The sequence below is a fragment of the Populus euphratica genome, unplaced genomic scaffold (genome assembly GCF_000495115.2).
Source record: "Populus euphratica unplaced genomic scaffold, PopEup_1.0 scaffold4.1, whole genome shotgun sequence".
In the NCBI taxonomy this organism is placed as follows: Eukaryota; Viridiplantae; Streptophyta; class Magnoliopsida; order Malpighiales; family Salicaceae; genus Populus; species Populus euphratica.
In genome coordinates, this window is record NW_011499859.1 from 875,720 (window position 1) to 895,206 (window position 19,487).

Sequence of the window (19,487 nt, forward strand, 5' to 3'; positions counted from 1 at the left end):
ATGATTCCTTAAAGTGTATTGATATATCCCAAATGTTTTTAGTTACATATGACTGAATATAATTCAATCTCTCAAGAATTTCATATTCAATCCATTCAACAATTACAAGTATTCTAAATAATATCAAATTTATTCAAGTGATGTGATCCCGGTCGGTGAATACAAATAATAGGTGTAGAATTAAAATTACTTTTTCTTTCACTCTCATATCAATCAAATCTGAATTAACTTGTTTTTCTAAGAATATTCCATTAAGTTGAATCATTCTATGGTCATAGGATATACTTCTAAAATAACGATCATTAATACATCACCTCATGAGGTAGTTAAAAGTCACAAAAGGCAAGATTTTGAGATCTTAGATATGATCTGTAGGACTCACATAATAAAGAAACAGGGATCCATTCTTTATTCTTGTAATAGCCGTTAGCACATGTAGTATGAAATACATGCTATAGTGGAGCTTACTCTTTTCTTTTTGTAAGACAAAGAGTGTATGTCGTTGCTTTCCTTGTTAGAGGAAATACACTACACAAGCCTTAGTTTTGTTGTTGAAAACATAGACTTCAAATCAGAAATTCTCATTTGCTCATTTTTCATTAGTGGCAAATGAATAATTGCACACTCGGTTTCAATCATAATAGACACATGAATGACGAGAATTTATTTATGCCGATTCTTTTATTTAAGAACCCCATCGTGGTCACAACCAATATGAATTTTTTAATAATCATTTTGAGTTAAACTTACTCCCACTGTGCCCAAGTCGCTTGTTAAGCATTAAGATTCAAATAGTCTCATTTCTACTTACCTTACAAGTGCTAGAGGTGATTGCTCACATGCTCATGTGAGTGAGCCAATCTAAGTCTATCGATATACTATAACAAATTGTACTATTTGATACTCATAATATACTTCATAAAATAAATGATGAATAACATGATATTCTAATGATATTTATTCATTATTCAATTATTGTAAGCTTTTATATTATCCTTAAAATCATATTACTAAATATGCAAAGAGATCTCACATGTCTAATAAATGCATCCCTTGCTATTGGCTTTGTGAGTGTATATGCAACCATAAAATTTATAGAAATATGTTTTAGGATCACATCTTATTCAATAATCACCTCTCTAATGTAATGATATTTAATCTAGATGTGTTTGATCTTGCCATGGTATTTTGGATCTTTGACCACAGTTATTACAGTAGTGTTATCATAATAAATTGTCACTGGGTCAGATGTTGATTTGATAATTTTTAAATAATATAGGAAATTTTTTAACGAAACAGCATTTTGTGTTGCTGCGGAACAAGCTACATATCCAACCTCCATGATAGATAAGTTTAGGCAAGATTGTTTCTTGCTTCTCCATAGTATTGCACTATCATTAAGCAAGAAAACACAAAGTTGATTTGGATTGGTTGACATCTCCTCCCCATTCAGCATCAAAGAAACCAATCAATCATAAATCTTTCTTTTTTTGGTAACATAACATGCAATTTGAAGTTTCTTTCAGATATCATAGAATCCTTTTTATTGTCATTTAGTGTTTTTGACTAGGTTTTGATTGATATCGGCTAATCAATCCAACGACATAACATATATCAGGAGATGTGCATATTATTGCATACATCAAACTACCGACAACACTGGCGTAAGGTACTCTGGACATTTTCTCCTCTTCTTCTAAAATCTTGGGACATATATCACAACTTAAGCTCAAACTTTTATCACTAGTATTTTTTACTAGGTTTTGATTGATATCGGTTAATCAATTTAACGACATAACATATATCAGGACATGTGCACATTATTGCATACATCAAACTACCGACAAAACTGGCGTAAGGTACTCTGGACATTTTCTCCTCTTCTTCTAAAGTCTTGGGACATATATCACAACTTAAGCTCAAACTTTTATCAACAGGGGTGTCCAATGGTTTGCTATCTTACATGTAATAACACTTTAACAATTTACTATTTCCAGTTATTAAAATATCGTCAACATATAGAGACAATATTATAAAACTATTGTTAGAACATTTTAAATACACACAATGATCTTCATCCATCATTGTAAAATTATCCTTAAAGATAGCTTGATGAAACTTGACGTTCCATTGTCTAGAGGTTTGTTTAAGACCATGTATAGATCTTTTAAGCTTGCAAACTTTACACTCTTGTTCTTTAGTCTCGAATCCTAAAGGTTGATCCATATAGATCTTCTCATTTAGTTCTCCATTGAGAAACACAGTTCTAACATCCATTTGGTATAACTTTAAGTCCATATGTGCGACTATAGCTAAAATGAGGTGAACTACAATAATCCTCACAACTAGTGAGAAAGTATATTCATAATCAATTCCCTCTTATTGAGTGTAGCCTTTCGCTACTAGCTGAGCCTTATAACGTTTTATTGACTTATCTGTCTTATGTTTAATTTTAAAAATCCATTTATTTTCAATAGAACAATAATCCTCACAACTAGTGAGAAAGTATCTTCATAATCAATTCTCTCTTATTGAGCCTTTCGCTACTAGTCGAGCCTTATAACGTTCTATTGACTTATCTGCCTTACGTTTAATTTTAAGAGTCCATTTATTTTCAATAGATCTTTGTTCTAACGGTAAATCAACCAAGTTCTAGACTTGATTAATTTTCATCGACTTTATTTCTTCTTCCATAACTTTAATTCATTTTCTTACTTTAAGACCAGATAGAGCATGACTGAATGTTTTAGGCTCTTTATCATCTTATGGAGCAATCATGAACACTTCCCCCACAATCTCAAATTGATGACGGGGAATTAGTTCATAAATACGTCTCTAAGGTTAAGATTGCTCATGATCTTGCTCCATGCTTTAATCCATTTTCTTACTTTAAGACTGGATAGAGCATGACTGAATATTTTAGGTTCTTTATCATCTTATGGAGCAATCATGAACGCTTCCCCCACAATCTCAAATTGACGATGAGGAATTAGTTCATAAATACTTCTTTAAGGTTAAGATTGCTCATGATCTTGCTCCATGAGAGTAGAAATAGATAAAATATCACTCCCACTATTTCTATGAGGATCAAAAGTGTCATCTAAGTCCTCTGCTGAATGGCTTGTTGTGTTATAATCTAGATTTTTTATTTCATATAATTAAAAATCTTTTTCAACCTGACATGTCTTTGGAAAAAACTTTTCTAAGAATAGAACATCACGTGATTCAGTCTTTGTCACTTTTCCATTAGCTTTTTCACCAATAAATACAAATCTTTTAGAATGTTCAGAATATCATATAAAGATACACTTCTTCCTCCTAGGACCAAGTTTCCCACATTCATAAAAAGTATTGTGAATATAAGTTATACACCCTCATGAATGGAAATAGCTTAGATTAGGTTTGACGTTATTTCATAGTTCATATGGGGTGGATGAAACAGATTTAGAGGGCATACAATTAAGTATGTAAGCAGCAATTAATAATGTATCTCTCCAAAAGGAAATTGGTAAGTTAGTTTACGTCATCATCGACCTAACCATGTCAAATTGGGTTTTATTTCTCCTTTCTGCTACACCATTTTATTGTGGAGTATAAGGAACAGTTAATTGTCTAGTTATGCCCTTTTTATCATAATTTTTTTTAAATTTTTCAGACAAATATTCACATCCTCGATCAGTTTTTAAAGCTTTAATCTTAGTACTTAATTTATTCTCCACTAAATTGGGTATCGAATGAAGCAATCCAATGCTTCAGACTTATATGAGATCAAATAAACATGACTAAATTATGTAAGATCATTTATAAATATGATGAAATAATTTTCTCCATGTCTTGCTCTCACATTCATTTATTTATTGGGCCACAAATGTCTAAATGAATAAGTTGTAATGGACTACTGACTCTTTTAACTTTGCCAAATGGTAATTTAGTTTTTCCAGTAAGGCAATGCTCACAAACGGGCAATTCCTCTTTAGTAAGTGATCTTAAAAAACCAGATCTTGCTAATCTATATAATCAATCTTGCCCAATGCATCTTAATCTAGCATGTCAAGTTATGATATTACTATCATTAATAGTGTTGGAATTTTGAACAATATAAATTAAACATCATATTAGTCCAATCTCCCAACCAAAAAATAATAATGATGTTCAACTATAATTCAAGGAAGCTCCAATAATACTCTAAAAGATCATGATCAAGCCATTATAATGTCTTTCTAGTAATTGAAGTACAATTTGAATTTTGTCTTCTAGCTCATATACTGGCATTCACTGAACTTCATCATTTCTAGTAAAAATAACTTGTGCATTTAAAATAACATTATTTTATTTCTTTTGTGCCAATGATAGGGATAATGGGGTGGAGATATCAAAATGTGCATAAGGGATAGGTTGTGTTTTATATATATCAAGATCTTTCATGTCAAAAGTAGAGCTAATATCAAAGTTTAATGGTAGTTTAATGATATAATTGTTTGATTCAATTATTTGCAACACTTTGAGCAGTCAAATAGTACTCACTTGTAATTTATGATTAGTTTCCATATAACACCGTTCAGGTCTAAGCTATATCATGAAATGATCTCCAATATTAAGTGCATTATAATACTTATGTAACTCAGCTCAAAATTTATATTATTCATTACTTGTTTTAATTTTTTTAATGATCTCAACATACAAATTATGAACTCTACATGCAGGAAAAAAAAACTCAGCTAAATCAGACATTTTAAAGTGAAAAGACATAAAAAGAAGATCAACAAGCTTTTTAGATTCATAAATATGAACACTATATGACTGAGGGTGTGGAGTGAAACAAATATTATTTCAAGCCTTAGTATACATATAGTTTTGAAATAACCTAGTAAATTAGAATTATCTTCATCTTCCTCATCACGTGTTAGGGGTGAGGGATCAAGAAGTTCAACATATCATTCTAAGCCTATGACATGCTAGATGTCAAGAATGAGCGAGTGAGGAGCATGTTGCTATAAACCTTTAATGTGCTGGACATCAAGCATGGTGAGTGGAGAATTAAGGTCAAGCATGGTGAGTGAAGAATTAAGTAGTTTAAGAGAACTAATATCATGAGATTCTTTTAATACTATATTTATCTCTTCAAACAATTCCAGTAAAAAGTTTTCTAAAACTTCTTCCTCTACCACTAAAGTAAAATTATTATATTCTTTATTAACCTCATTTTCAAACTCATTTGGACTTATAGTGTTAAGTCTCCCTTCTTTCACAATATCCTTTTTCATCTAGGTTATTAAAGTTCTCGGGATTATGTTCATATACTTGCACATAATAGTAATTTTTTTCAATTATATCCTTATGTTCTTAGGAGACTAAGGATTTAGAGGTGTAGTTAAAGAAGATATGACCAAAACCTTGATATTTAGCACACTGAACCTCTAAACTTAACATAAACATTTCATTAACAACTCTTTTTCTCTTATTTTTGTTATAAATTTAGACATTATTAGGATTAGGTCTATATAATGAAGCACCTAATAAAGAACTAACATTCCTAAATTAAGATCTAAAAGGGTAACTATAGGGGACTTGGTGTTTTATTTATTGACTTTTTATAAGCAACTCATAATCTTGCATTATGGTTTACACTTGGTTAAAAGTGAAAACATATATAAGTCTGACTCAAAACTTTACAAAATCTACATAAAGTTATAACTTTTATTTTTTCATATGGCACATTTCATCATATAATCAGTGAAATGCGTTATATACTCATTGATAGACTTATTCCCTTATATTAGATTATTCTATTAGTCAAAGAGTTTATTCCTGTAAGATTGGGGAAGGTACTTTTCTCATTTCTTTTCTTTTCATTTTAGTTCAATAAGTTATGAGAGATTTACCTCTCATCTTTAATTAATCCTTAACATTTTTCTAATGAAAAAGTTAGGTTTCATCAATGAGTATCGTCTTAGCAAATCTAACTATTTTATTTTCAAACAAGTTGTGTCACTTAAAGAATTGATCTATGTCACGAACCTTTATATCAAAAATCTAAGGATCATGATAACCATAAAAAATGAGGGTTTCTACTTTATCAGGGCTAAAGACTCTCTCATTAAAGTCATCATATTTAGAGTAACATAAACGATAATCATATTTATAAATAATCAAACCTTAATTAGAATTAAATTTAGGCTTAAACTCACTAACTAATAAAAATAAAATAAAATAACATAAACTAAAATTGAATAATAAAGATAAATAAAATTTAAAAATTTAAGCTTGAATAAGCTCAATTTCTCAACCAAAAAACACCGGGTTAAGTTATTCATCGTCCATCAATGAATATTCATGCATAAATCATATATTGAACCCGGTGTCCCCATCAAATTCTGTGAGGGATAGAGACCATTTACACAGATATCATCAGCCTAAAAAGCGATCACAGGTACAGGTTAAATGGGTTTTACAGCAACTTTCTTTGCCTGCAACAGGTTAAAGTCATCCAGGAAGATTGTTGGCGCTCAAATCCAGTTTGCTTGCTAGGTATAAAATTTCTAGCAGTGATTGTGGCCTATAGTTATCACACTAATAGCTGTTACACAGTAGTTCAGAATTTGATTAAGCAAATAAAAATCCTCGAGATGTTTATGAGACTTCTAGTTAATGAATATTCTGTCTTACTTTCATCCTATTTATTTTTGTATTTAAAAATAATTAAAAATAATAATTTTTTTTTTTCAAATTAATATTTTTTAAAAAAAATCAAATTAATATTTTTTTGATATTTTTAGATTATTTTAATGCACTAATATCAGAAATAATTTTAAAAAATAAAAAATATATTATTTTAATATATTTTTAAATAAAAACCACTTTAAATACAAACAATCACGGCCACTCCTAAATAATATTTCCATGCAGTCTCATTCCATGGCGGGGGCGAGAGAGAGAGAGCAAATTCTTTCATTATACTAATGAGACAGCAACAGATACAAAGAACAAATAAGTGGTTAGCCTATGACTAAACTGATTTGTCAACTTGAGACTATGAACAAAAACAAAAGCAAGCTACACTCTCAGTTCCCTACAAAAAGTCTATGAAAACAAAAACACAACGCAGTTCCCTACACAGCTACACTCTCAGTCATATGCAACGTAGCATTAATCGACGACTAAAAGCAAGCTAACATCCAACGGCGCATCCCTCTCCAATTGTACCATAAAGGAGTAACTAGATAGCTCGCCCTACCTTTCGAAGTATTTCCTATCTATCAACCATATTCACATTTTGCTTCCATTTCCAAGGGAAGTCAAAATGGAATGGAGAATCTCCTTTTCCCACTTCGGTCTTGGTTCTTGAACTCAGAACACCAATCACTGCGGTATCTCAATAGATGTATGCTCAAAGTGTTCTAAAATCCCTATGAAAGAGATTTATCATTGAATTGTCTCAGTCAGGCTGACAGGACATGGCAATGAAGGAAGCTGGTAACTGTTTAACTCGGGAATCTTTCCATGCATTGCATTACTAGGTTGATTCGTTGAATCCATCACGCTAGAACCTGTTCGTTCTAGAAGCTGGAGAAGTGACCAAAATACTTCCACCCTTGTTATCTGCATGTTTGCCTGTAACAATTTCACCATCAGTTTCCTTAATTTTCTAATGTTAAACTAATTCCACACTTTAAAATCTAAATTTTGATGTGCTACCTCAACAATGAAACGTGCCCAGATCTTATCCTCTCGACTTTCCATCAACCCCTTCAATATATTCAAACCAAAGCCCTTAATTACATCTGCTATCTCAAGAAAGAATCCCCGATCCTCACAAAGCATCTGTAATAGAAAAACAAGAAAATAAATTCAGTGCATTCATATACAGATGACAAATTCTCGGAGAAATATTCTCTTCCACTCACACACCTCTATAAGCATTAGGCCAGGTTGACTGAGGTCCTCGACAATGATAGGGCAAACCATTGATTGATCTGCAACTTCCAATGCCCATGTAGCACCACCACTGCTTGTGCTGTTGTCTTTAGGAAGCAGTCTATTATGTTGGCCAATCAACTATACAAATGCAATTTTATTTGTATCAGTAAACAAATGGAAGGGTTGTTCACTTGTCAGCACACAATAATATTAAACAAACAAACTACCTTTGGCTCATCAGCTTGTTTAAGCTTTTCCGCATATTTGGTCACACTTTGCAAGAATAACATGTGTTTGATGGTGCGATCCAACAGAGCATCAATGCTACACTGTTACATCATCAAGAAAGCATTTGTCAATGATCTATATTTTTAAGTGTGACAGAGCATCAATGCTACACTGTTACATCATCAAGAAAGCATTCGTCAATGATCTATATTTTTATGTGACGATATAACCAAGAGCATTTATGGTGATATGGCAGGAAGTCATGTGAGATATCTAATAATTTAACAAATATATAGGATTATTTCATTCAAAGCAAAACAAAAGATGGCATACCTTAGCACCATCAGGGATGATCTGTTTCAACTCTTTAATACGGTCTTGTATCTGCTGACGGTCTTTCGGCCTAGGTCGAGTACTTTCTCCAGGTCTGGCTCTTTTCTTGGTGGCCTTTGCAGGCTCCTCAGTTTTCTTAGATTTTGTTAAACCAGAACTTCCAGTATTGACGCTGTAACTATCATCAATCCACAAAACTGTTGGTGCTTTTGGGAACATCTCTTGTTTTGATAGAAGATTTTTTGTCTTGTCAAAATTATATGCAGGCTGCATCACCCTGCTGCTAGTAGGGCAAGAAGCATTCACTAACTGAAGTTGATTACCATTGACTGATGAATTTTCCACTCTTCTTCTCTTAGCATTGGATAATTGATCATCACTGCTAGATTTTGTAACATAATTAGAATTACTAACGCTATCTAAAAGCTCTGAGAACAATCCTTTTCGAGGGCCAACCTTGGAATCAACATCCAACTCTGAGATGCATTCTGAAATACCAGTGCTAGCAGTTGTGTGCCCACTACTCGCTACTGGCACCATGATATCTTCCCAGCAATGCCTAGCTTGTCCACCCCCAAATACCAATCCCAAACCTTCAAGCAGATCATTTTCGGTGCCAGTGATGCTCACACATTTCTCTTTCCCGTTAGAGAAATATGTTTCAGTGACAGAACTTTGAGCCAAAGTGGCCGGTTGCTTCAATGGAATATCAACTAAGAAATCTCCAATCAGACCTGGTGATGCTGGAGTGACTCCTCCAGGTTGTGAAAGATTTCCGTTCATCATGGGTGCCATTCCACTTATGCTATGCTCCGGTGAAGGGGCAAACCACTCAAGAATATTATCTATTACACAGGAGTTGGACAGATCAGTTGTAAAATCATCTGATTTGAGCTCCAACGGGAATCTGTTCTGGCTCATTTCTCTTTCTGAAAGTTCACCTTCAGTAACACGAATTAATGGAGCAGAATGCAGATTGCTCATTGATCTTTCAGTAGAAAACACGGTTGGAGAATCCTGGACCACCATTTCATATCCCAACTTTGACTCCAATGAAGTCAAATTAGAGCCTGTATTGCTCCACGTACTAGTGCAAGGAGTTAGGGCCTTTGTTTTGTTCATAGATGGAGATTGTGGCGACGAGTATTGGGACTGAGTCTTAGGATTACTGGAATGAGCTTCACTGGTCTTCATTTGGTTTGTAGGATGAGATGAATCCAGGCATAAAGGAATCATCCTATCTTGTTCAACAACAGTTGTGATAGCGGAGGGCTGAGTAAAATTCATTGAAGAATAAGCTATTTCCATCAGCTCATTGCAGTTGTCACCAAGCATGGGTGTGATATTCCCATTGCAGAAGGAATCAAACCATTCATTTAGATCATAACTTTCACAGTTCAAAGATGAAGGCGAGTCGGAATTTGAAGTAAGCCCATTAATATTTTCCATCTTACCAAACAATCGTTTTGTTTGACCCAAAAATTCCTCTGACTCCAAAATCTGCAATATTAAAAGCATTGAAATCAACAACCGATCATCCACGCTTGATATGTGCTAGGTCATGGATATTTGCTTTCTCATCAGTCAAAGGATGCAGAAATAGTATATTATTAATAAATGGTATAACCCCCCAACCCGGCCCCAAGTATATTTTTTGTATGATAGTTAAATTCACTTGGTCTGCTTTCAATGTGCTCACCTTCTGGGTGGATCCAAATTGTACCAGTCCTTGTGATTCCACAGAGATTACTGCAATTGTCTGAAAATGGGAATTAATAGTCAATGCAAATGATCAGGGTGTTGGATGAAGAAAAGGGATACACAAAGCTCGGATGAATTTCAAGAGGAATATCATAAAAAGAAAATGAGTTATAAAAGTAAAGTTTTGCATTCCAACATGCAGTACCTTTATTCCAAAAGAAAATTGGCGATGAATTTCAGAATCATCCTGCAAGAAAAGGAAATTTTCAGGCAAGCAGAAACTAGACAGCTAACATTCAAGAATTTTGGGCAATTTTTTTTTAAAAAAAAGAAAAATATTTTCAATGACAACTAGCACAGGAGTGAATGGTAAAGAAGAAGCAAAGGAAGAAGTACCTGGAATAGATCTTGACCTCCAATAGAGGCAGCAGAATTCCAGCCTCCATCACTAGCATCTGAGAAAATCCACTGGTGCTTTCCAGTGGAAGCAGCTTGGCCAACAATTCTGAATTAGACCATGACAACAACATTAACCCTATTAAAGTTTCTTTTAAAGCTTGGAATAGAAATCATTGAAAAAATGGTCGAAAGGTTGTCTTCTGGAAATTTACAAAGAACAATTGAGGAAAAATCACTGTATATCTGAAACAGAATATCACATAAAGCTTACCCTTCACCTAGCATATGGGCATCTGAAAGCATATTGGTAACTACAACTCCCATTTCCTCTTCATAGTACGCATCTTCCATGGTCAGCAACCTGGTCACATCTCAAAACAACAGATTTTTTACAGTAAGCAAAATATCATTACCATATAAAGCTAAAATCTATGCCAAGATTCAACCCATCAGCTACTTCCAAAAACAGGCAAGATAGTGAAGGTGAAAACTTTACTAAATCTAGTCCATCTCGAGAGGATTTCCTTATTATAAAACAGCATATCATGCAAAAATGCTGCACCAATAAAGTGAGCTTTTTTTCCCCTCTGCTGCTTCAAGTCTACAAATTTTACCAGAAAAATGAAGAGAGAAGAAAAAAAAAGATTTATATCTCTTGAAAAATAATTATGTTGAATTCAGGTATGGAGAATCAACAATTCCTGCTCATGAAACTTAAAACCCAAAAAAACAACTTAAAGAAAAGATCAATACTTTGTAGAAAAACAACATAAGGAAAAATCATGCAAACATTTTTCTTTAAGGGAAAAAAAGTGAATAAAAGGTGCAAACCACAGAAAAAGAAAGAAACTTACATGGAATTTCTCTGATCAAAGCACCAAAAAACACCATAAGACCATCCGTTACTGCAACAGAGACTTTTCAGTTTCTCTTTTAACACCAAACCCATGTTTCCTTTCAGCACCAAAGATTTCACTAACCAATTCAAACTTCACAGATACCCCATTAACTATTTAACCCTGAGTCAACCAGCTCTCAACTCGGTCACGCAAAAGCACCAACTGCTAAAACCCCCACCAACAGAAAAGGCTTGCAACTTGAAAATGTTTGTCTAAGACGGGCAAAAAATAAAGATTTTATGTTCTAGGGGAGAAACAAATATATGAAAACACAAAGTGTTAAGCGTGTAGTGGTCGGTGAAAGAGAGTGTTTTTATGTTTATATATATAGGAGATAACAAACTAACAAGGTTGGCTTTCAGTTTTGTCTCTCTTTTTTTCTCTCTTTGTGTGTGTATATATGTTTATATATACTATATATTTTGGACAGCAACAATGGAGTCTCGATAATATTCCAAGATTGAAGGGAAACACTGAGATCTCTAAGCATTTAAGACTGTTTTAGCATCTTTGTCTTCTTGTTTCCCGGTCACCGGTCCCATTTGGATCTTGCTTTGATGGTTCATCATCATGGGACTCTTTACCTACCCATTAATTCTTAATTTTTTATTTATTCTAGGCTATGTACTTTTGTTTTTACCAAGTGGTTCTCGTATGCTATTTTCTTCCATGTTATGCAATTAATAACTGATAAATGTTTAGGAGTGAAGTAGTTTATATTTTTTTGGAAGCGTTTCACATGAAAAAAATATTAAATTAAATATTTTTTATGATTTTTAATATATCAATTGAAAAAAATTTAAAACAAATTATTTTACATGTATTATGATATCAAACACACAAGCTTGCTAATATAAACAACTTTTTTGTTTGTCATTGATTCAGATAAAATAACTTATTTAACAAAATGAAATGAATTAGATAAAAAATTTAATTGAACTAAAATTGATAAAACAAAGTCATATCCTATGGAAGGTGGAGAAAAAATAAGTTGTGATTAAGTAAGTTTTGTCATGTTTCTCTTACCTGGTAAAACACAACATGCAGCTGTACAAGAGGCTGCGTTGAGAAAAAAAAAAATTAAGGGTCTGAATTAAGAATTTGAATAAGTATAAGCTCCATCTTAGTTGCTCAAACCTTTCTTTAATTGTTTTTACCGGTTATAGCCTGTCCCGGTTGTTGATTTTCTCCTCGAGTCCATTTAATATCTCGCGATATGTACAATATTTCGTGTTGTTCTCTCAATGAAGATTGATTGGAGTATAAAAATGATGGTTAAATAATGTATTTAATTATGGTGATTGGTATTTATTGGTTTTGGATTTTGTTTTGAGATTTTATTTTGATAAAATATTTTTTATTTGTAAAATGTAAAGTAATTTTTATTTTTAATTTTTATCAAGAAAAATTTTGTTTGTATAAAATTATTATGATATGTGTAGATGTAAAAGTTTTATTTTTTTTATTGTTTTATGAGTTTTTTTTTAACGAGGCATCACAACTCTCTTTAATAACATCCATCAATTTAAAATTTAATTTAAATATTATATTATGACCAAAATATTTTTTGAATAATCCTAATAACTAGTGAATGACAAATATCTTTTTATGTAGATTTTATTTTAATAAAAACTTGATGAGTTAACCCACCTATATATTTTGTTTTTATTATTACATTACTAACTATTTTGTGTAATGTTTGACATAAAACAAATAGTAAATTTGTTTTTTTTAAGTTTTAGAAACTTCAGCTTTGTATCAGTATCACAGTTGATATCATTATTATTATCAATATTATTCTTGTTAATATAGGAAAACTCTTAAATTTGTCATTTATAAACTTTTTTATAAACATTATAATAAAAGGAATATAGAAGCTTGTAGTCAGGTATTTAACCATAAAACTATCTAATTTTTATAGAATCTATTAGTATATAATACCTCTTAAGGAATATAAAGCTAAATAAAAAAAATTAAGAGATAAGAAATGAAAACTGAACAAGCTACTAAGTAAAAAGCCAAGAAGTCTATCTCTCTCTCTCTCTCTATATATATATATATATTAAGAAATGTTGCTATGTATTTAACAAAAAATAACCTTCTAATTTCTATAGAATACTATAATACGTTGAAGGAGGATAAAGCTAATAGAAGCAAAAAAAAATTGAGAAATGAAAAATAAACAAGTTTACGAGTGATACATGTGAGAAAATAGTATATTTTAAATTCAAATTTTGCATTGTTTTAACTTCAATTAAAAGAAAAGAAAGCATAGAACTTGTAGAGAGTTTTTTTCTTTCTTTTTTGAAAATTAATAGGGCGAAACATCTTGTAAAACAACAAGCAACCACTTTTTTTTTCTTATTATTATCTTTCATGTTCTGGCCGAGTTAATATTTTGCTAATTCAACTTCAATATTCATAAATGAACAATTCTCCCATTATTTTTTAAAACACTTATTTAATATTTAATCAATAAAAATGAAAGCATAGAAAAAAATGAATCGTTATTCATTACGGAACATTATAATGTATAATAATTTTTATTTTCATGTTGATTATACTTTATACTGGCTAGATATTTTTTAAGCAATCGTTGTTAATTATTACATTAAACAAATTAAATGCCAATGATTCCAATCATAATATTTTTGGATTTCATTATACCTAACAGAATTTTATAATTAACACACGTAGATTTTATTAAAATTTATGTGTACCGATATTTGTAATTACTTTATTTATTTATTTATTTATTTCAGGCAATTGGGCTACAAATTAATTGATATAATTAAACTAGTAAATATAATGGGAGGATGCCATATCTAAGCTGCTTGAATGAATATAGATCGGTATCAACAATATTCCCTCTATAATATAATCCATAATTATACAGTCATTATCATTTGTTAAATGGCTCGCGAGAAGGTCACCATCAAAGGCACATAAAATCTCATGTCCCTATCATGACCCTCAAACAGCACTGTCAGCCTAGACTTTAGTGGCCATTTATTTATTGTGAAGCTCTTCGGCTAATTATGACTACTACAAAAACAACATTATAACACTTAAATCGGATATATTCAAAACCATCATGGGCTAACTAATAAACATTTGAAAATAATAAATTAAAAAATTAAAAAATCACTGTTAACCTACGCCACCCCTACTAATTAGACCACAACTAATCCCCTCTCATGGCCCAATTAGTGAGAGATATGTTAAGAAAATTACAGGATTGCGTGTTCTTCATTGTAACAAAGACGTAATTTATCTACGTGTTCTTCAGCGGAGAAGAAAAAAGTCCTGGGGTGGGTTTTTTTTTTTTCTCACTTATTTATTTGCTATTGAAAGAATATTTGAGAGTGTCTAGATTATTATTTTTTTTAAAATTAAAAATATGTTTTTATCTCTATAACCAACAAAACTTGAGAGTTTTTTTGTTTTTTTATTTTTTTATAAACTTTTAAATGGTAAAAATATTTTTTTATTTTTGAAATCAAAAAATTATTAGAATGGTGGACAAGGGCATTTTTTATTTTTTTTCTCTATTCATGTATAATTGAAGTACAATTGAAAAACAAAAAATAAGTTTCAGTGTTATTTTATACTTTCACATTAATTTATTTTTTAATTTTAAATAAAAAAGTTAATAAGAGTGAGTGATATAACATCACCGGTTAATTAAGCTAAACTTTAATTTTTTTTTTAAAAATATTTTTTATGTGAGTGATATAACATCACCGGTTAATTAACCTAAACTTTAATTTTTTTTAAAAAAAATATTTTTTATGTGTTTTACCTTGCGTAATATTTTTTTTAAGTATAAGTTTATTTAGTGTTTTACCTTACATAATATTTTTTTTAAGTATAAGTTTATTTAATCAGTTTTATTTATATTTATTTTTAAAATCATAATTTTTTTATGGTGTAAATTTATTTAAATAAATAAGTTTAATGAATATAATCGGATGAATATTTTATTTTATTTTATTAAATATCTTGATTTATATTCTTTTCTTAGCTTTTTTATTTATTTTGTAAGTATTATAAATGAATTTTTTAATTATATAATTGCATAAATTTTTAATTTATATTTTAATTTTTTTAAAATAAAAAATACGTAAAAATAATCTCCAGACCTAATACTTTTTAAAAAAATTATAACCATCAACAAAAGAAAAGAACGGATTAGATAGCTAGTTATGCAATGATGGAATGTATCCCATGCTGTTCACGAGAACAGACTCTCGAGCAGCGCCAAGTTAGCAGCGTCTTCGACCATGAAAAGGGGCAAGGGCGGTGCACTTTATGGACTCTATATCTTCTACTAGATATGGTTTTTTAAACATCGATCCACAATATTCCTTGATCGAGATCTCTGGACTTAGACAAATGATTTATATTCGGATTTATTTCAAAAACTAAATTGTAGAGCATATGATTATTTATAAAACGCACACTAATAATTGAGATCTCTGCTTTTTTTTTTTCTTTTTTGTTGGGTGGTGATATAACTAATTACTAATATTTGAATATTTCTAGTGATAAACATTAAACATTATATTGAAATATTTCAGATGGGATCTTCCTCCATGATGAATGTTACAGATTTTTTTTAAAAAAAAAGAAGAGGAAGAGGAGGAGATCATTAAAATTATAGTGTTTGGAGAGTTATCATTGATGCAGGAGGAGTACATGGCCACTTGAAATGCACAAACCTCAAAGAAATCCATCATCTTCTTGCATTAAAGAAAGGGCGATGAAATCTCATCTATTTTCTTTTTGTTTCTGGTAGATGCGGTCCATTCATCAATTGCTTGTAGTAAAATTATTTCCTTCTTTTCCTAGTTTGAGTGTATTTTAAGTTAGCCTCCCCAGTTGTGACAGCGGTACAGAGCACTAATGGGACATTGTTGAAAATTGTGGCGGCTGCCGCCGGTGGTCGGCCACAGAATATTCCGTTCCTTGTCCGGTAGCTAATTGGTTGCCTTAAGGGGGTCCCACCTTGGGAACTGAAATATCACAGAAAAGGAAAGGAACTGAATGGTCCCTTATAAGGGTCTGTGGGGTTTGTAGGGATCATTTTCTGATTCCACATTCTGACATATGCCTCCCCTGCAGTGCCTCGTTCCTAACGGGAAATTTTTTAGCTGAATTGAAAATATTTTGTTGTGAAAAGCTTCTTTTTTAAAAATAATATTTTTATTGTTGTTAGTTTGATTTTATATCTTTGATTAAGATTATTATTGATACTAAAATGGCTAAAAAATACAAGTAATATAACTTGAAAATAAATAAAAAATATGTGATTATCAATACATAAAATATAGCAAAGGAGTCTCAAGATCTTAGTTTTATTGTACAATTAAACTAGATGTATTATGAACATAATTTATTTTACAATAACTTATGTATCTATAGCTTTGTAAATATGGTTTAAAATCAATTAAAATATCATAAAAAATAAAATTTTAATGACCATCAAATTCTATAAATGTATAATTTTTTTAAGATTTTTTTCTAATATAATTATATAGTGTTGTTGATACCATTATAATTTTAATTTGTGTTTTATAAAAATAAATAAAAATATTTTATAAAAATTTTTATTTTTTTTCTCGCTCAAAAAATATATTTTATGTGCGTATTGGTGAGTGTGTGTGATTGGATACCTCTTCCTAGCTTTTAAGTTGTTCTCAACACTAAAAATCTAGTAAGTAATATATTTTATTTTTATATAATTTAAAAAATTTATATTTATTTGGATACTTATCATCCAATAAATAGTATTTTTTTTATGATGACAAGCAATGAATTTATTAGTTATTTCATGAAAAAATATTATCTAGAAAATAATTAAAATAACATGAATATTTTTTTTATATAATTAGCTTGAGGTAGTTTAGAAAATCTTATATTTGAATTTTTAATTGCTTCTAAAATAACATGTGTTAAATACCCTGTCAAAACAAAATAAATTGCGTATAAAGATTCTGGTGCAGCAGATGATATGCTGCTTGCCCAATTTTTTTGAGCCAAACACCTGGCTACCTAGAACCACACGCCTACCCTTTATTTATCAGATTCATTAAATTTTTTATTTTTATTTTATTTATAAAATTAATTATACAAACTTATTCTGATATCATAATTAATATTATAAATTTTATAGATTAATTTGGATTGGATTGAAATTTTTTTAGATTAATTTTTTTAGATTAATTTTTAAAAGAAAATTAGCCTCAATTATAAATGCTATTTTCAATGTTATATATGATCTACTTGAGATTGCAATTTATACTAGACTAACATCCTCAATTATTTTTTTTCTCTTAATTTTTCTTCTTATATTTCTCTTAATTTCTCTCCAAGATGCAAAACCCATTTACTGTGCTTTCTACTTTAAATAATAAAATATGAAAAGTACTCAGTAATGTAAAATATTAACATAATATTAAAATGAATAATTGCACACACTAATTATTTTCTCATGTTTCTATTATTTAAAAAAATATAATTTACTCCCTGTTGTTTATAAATTGCATAACACTTTACATTGCCCACATAAAAAAAAGTTAATAAAAATTCATCGTTATTATATTTCAATTGATAATTAATTTTTTTATATATAATTACATATTTAAACTTTATCGTCAAATTAAAAAAAAAAAACCTACCCATTCTCAACCCTTTTCTTCTCCTTTACTCCTCGCCGGAATCCGGCCATCCCAACCCAAAATGAAGGGTGAATGACTTAATGTGACTGTAGGATTTGCTTCAAATTTGCAATGCCTTGACAAGCACTACTGTTTCCGGCCTTGGATTCCAAGGGTCACCGTTGTTTACGAAGAATACAAACTTTAAAGTATGAGAAAACATAATAAATAAACACAAACAATCCAATTGAAATCCTAAACTAGGACAGAGAATGAACATCTACGTGTTTTAGTGTAGAAATCAAAGAATTATGGAGAATCTGAGCCTAACCCCGACTCTTTATCTTGAAAATCTGGGAAAAGATAGTACTAGAAGCACCAAGCGATGGTGGTTTCTTTACTCTTCCATTTCTTTCCTTCTTTTGAGTTAAAGTTTCACTTTATTTTTGTCCACCAGAAGAAGAGAACAGTCCTACGAAACAACACTTCTCTTTTCATCTTTTTAGAAACACAAGAGCCCTTTGAAGGTTTCCTCACCTCTCATCTGCTTTGAAATTTGTTCTGTTTTGAATAACAGGGAAGACAAATACCTCGGGTTTCAAAACTCATCAATGGATTCACAACCTCCTTGTTTCAAACCACCAACTTTCTCAGCAACACATTTCCTTGCTCGACGAAACCTTCATCTTCACCAATAAATTGACACCATATCTCAACCCTTCTCTCATCCTCTATATATATATCCCTAAAAACTCTACCTTTTTTGTTTTAATACAACTCTGAGGTAAATAACCTCCATTGATCTTACTCAGTAACTAAATTAATTTGATGCCCAGAAAATAACCTAGTGATAGAAGAAGCACAAACTGCATATCACATTTGATTAAAGCCATTGATTGCATAATTTCCTGTAAAAGACTGCAGCTCTTAATGTCTTATCTATAGCGATAGATGGAAAGACCCTAATGGCGTCCAGTCAATAAAAGAAGACGTGGACTTTTAAGAGATTCCAATAAGATCGTGACTTGAAGGTAAATTAAAGAAGATTGTTTGGTCTAATTTTAGATATAATATATGTTATGGTAATTTAGTCAATTTATTTTATTTGAAAACTTAGGTAATTTAGGATGTAAATTATAATTTAAAAAATAAAATAAAACTATAGACATAAAATATAATGTACCCTATTAAAATTGATCTAATTCACTTCCAAAAAATTATTATTTAGCAACAAAATTACTTATGTTCATCAATAACTACCATTATAATTTATGACGCAAAAGTTTTCATTCGTTATCACTGACAAATTCCTGGCAAAAATAATATGTGATGAAAATTTTGTGCAAAAATT

At 30.6% G+C, this 19,487-nt stretch overlaps 1 protein-coding gene across 1 annotated transcript; it reads right to left on the reverse strand.

Annotated features, from left to right (window-relative positions):
- Positions 1 to 7,054: 7,054 nt before the first annotated feature.
- On the reverse strand, positions 7,055 to 11,965 carry LOC105124216 (uncharacterized). The gene is made up of 10 exons (XM_011024136.1): positions 11,433 to 11,965; positions 10,850 to 10,939; positions 10,576 to 10,684; positions 10,385 to 10,426; positions 10,178 to 10,237; positions 8,479 to 9,978; positions 8,145 to 8,246; positions 7,909 to 8,055; positions 7,696 to 7,821; positions 7,055 to 7,611 (listed from the first exon to the last, which is right to left on the reverse strand). Exons 1-10 carry the CDS (start codon positions 11,525 to 11,527, stop codon positions 7,423 to 7,425), a joined length of 2,460 nt encoding a protein of 819 aa, XP_011022438.1. The 5' UTR covers positions 11,528 to 11,965; the 3' UTR covers positions 7,055 to 7,422.
- Between the last annotated feature and the right edge of the window lie 7,522 nt (positions 11,966 to 19,487).

Excerpts from the sequence above, each read along its gene's own strand:
- LOC105124216 (XM_011024136.1), bottom strand. The coding sequence starts at position 11,527 with ATGGGTTTGGTGTTAAAAGAGAAACTGAAAAGTCTCTGTTGCAGTAAC. Across the intron at positions 10,427-10,575 it reads GAGGTCAAGATCTATTCCAG|GATGATTCTGAAATTCATCG; the intron begins GTACTTCTTCCT and ends CTTTTCTTGCAG. Across the intron at positions 8,056-8,144 it reads AACAAGCTGATGAGCCAAAG|TTGATTGGCCAACATAATAG; the intron begins GTAGTTTGTTTG and ends GCATTTGTATAG.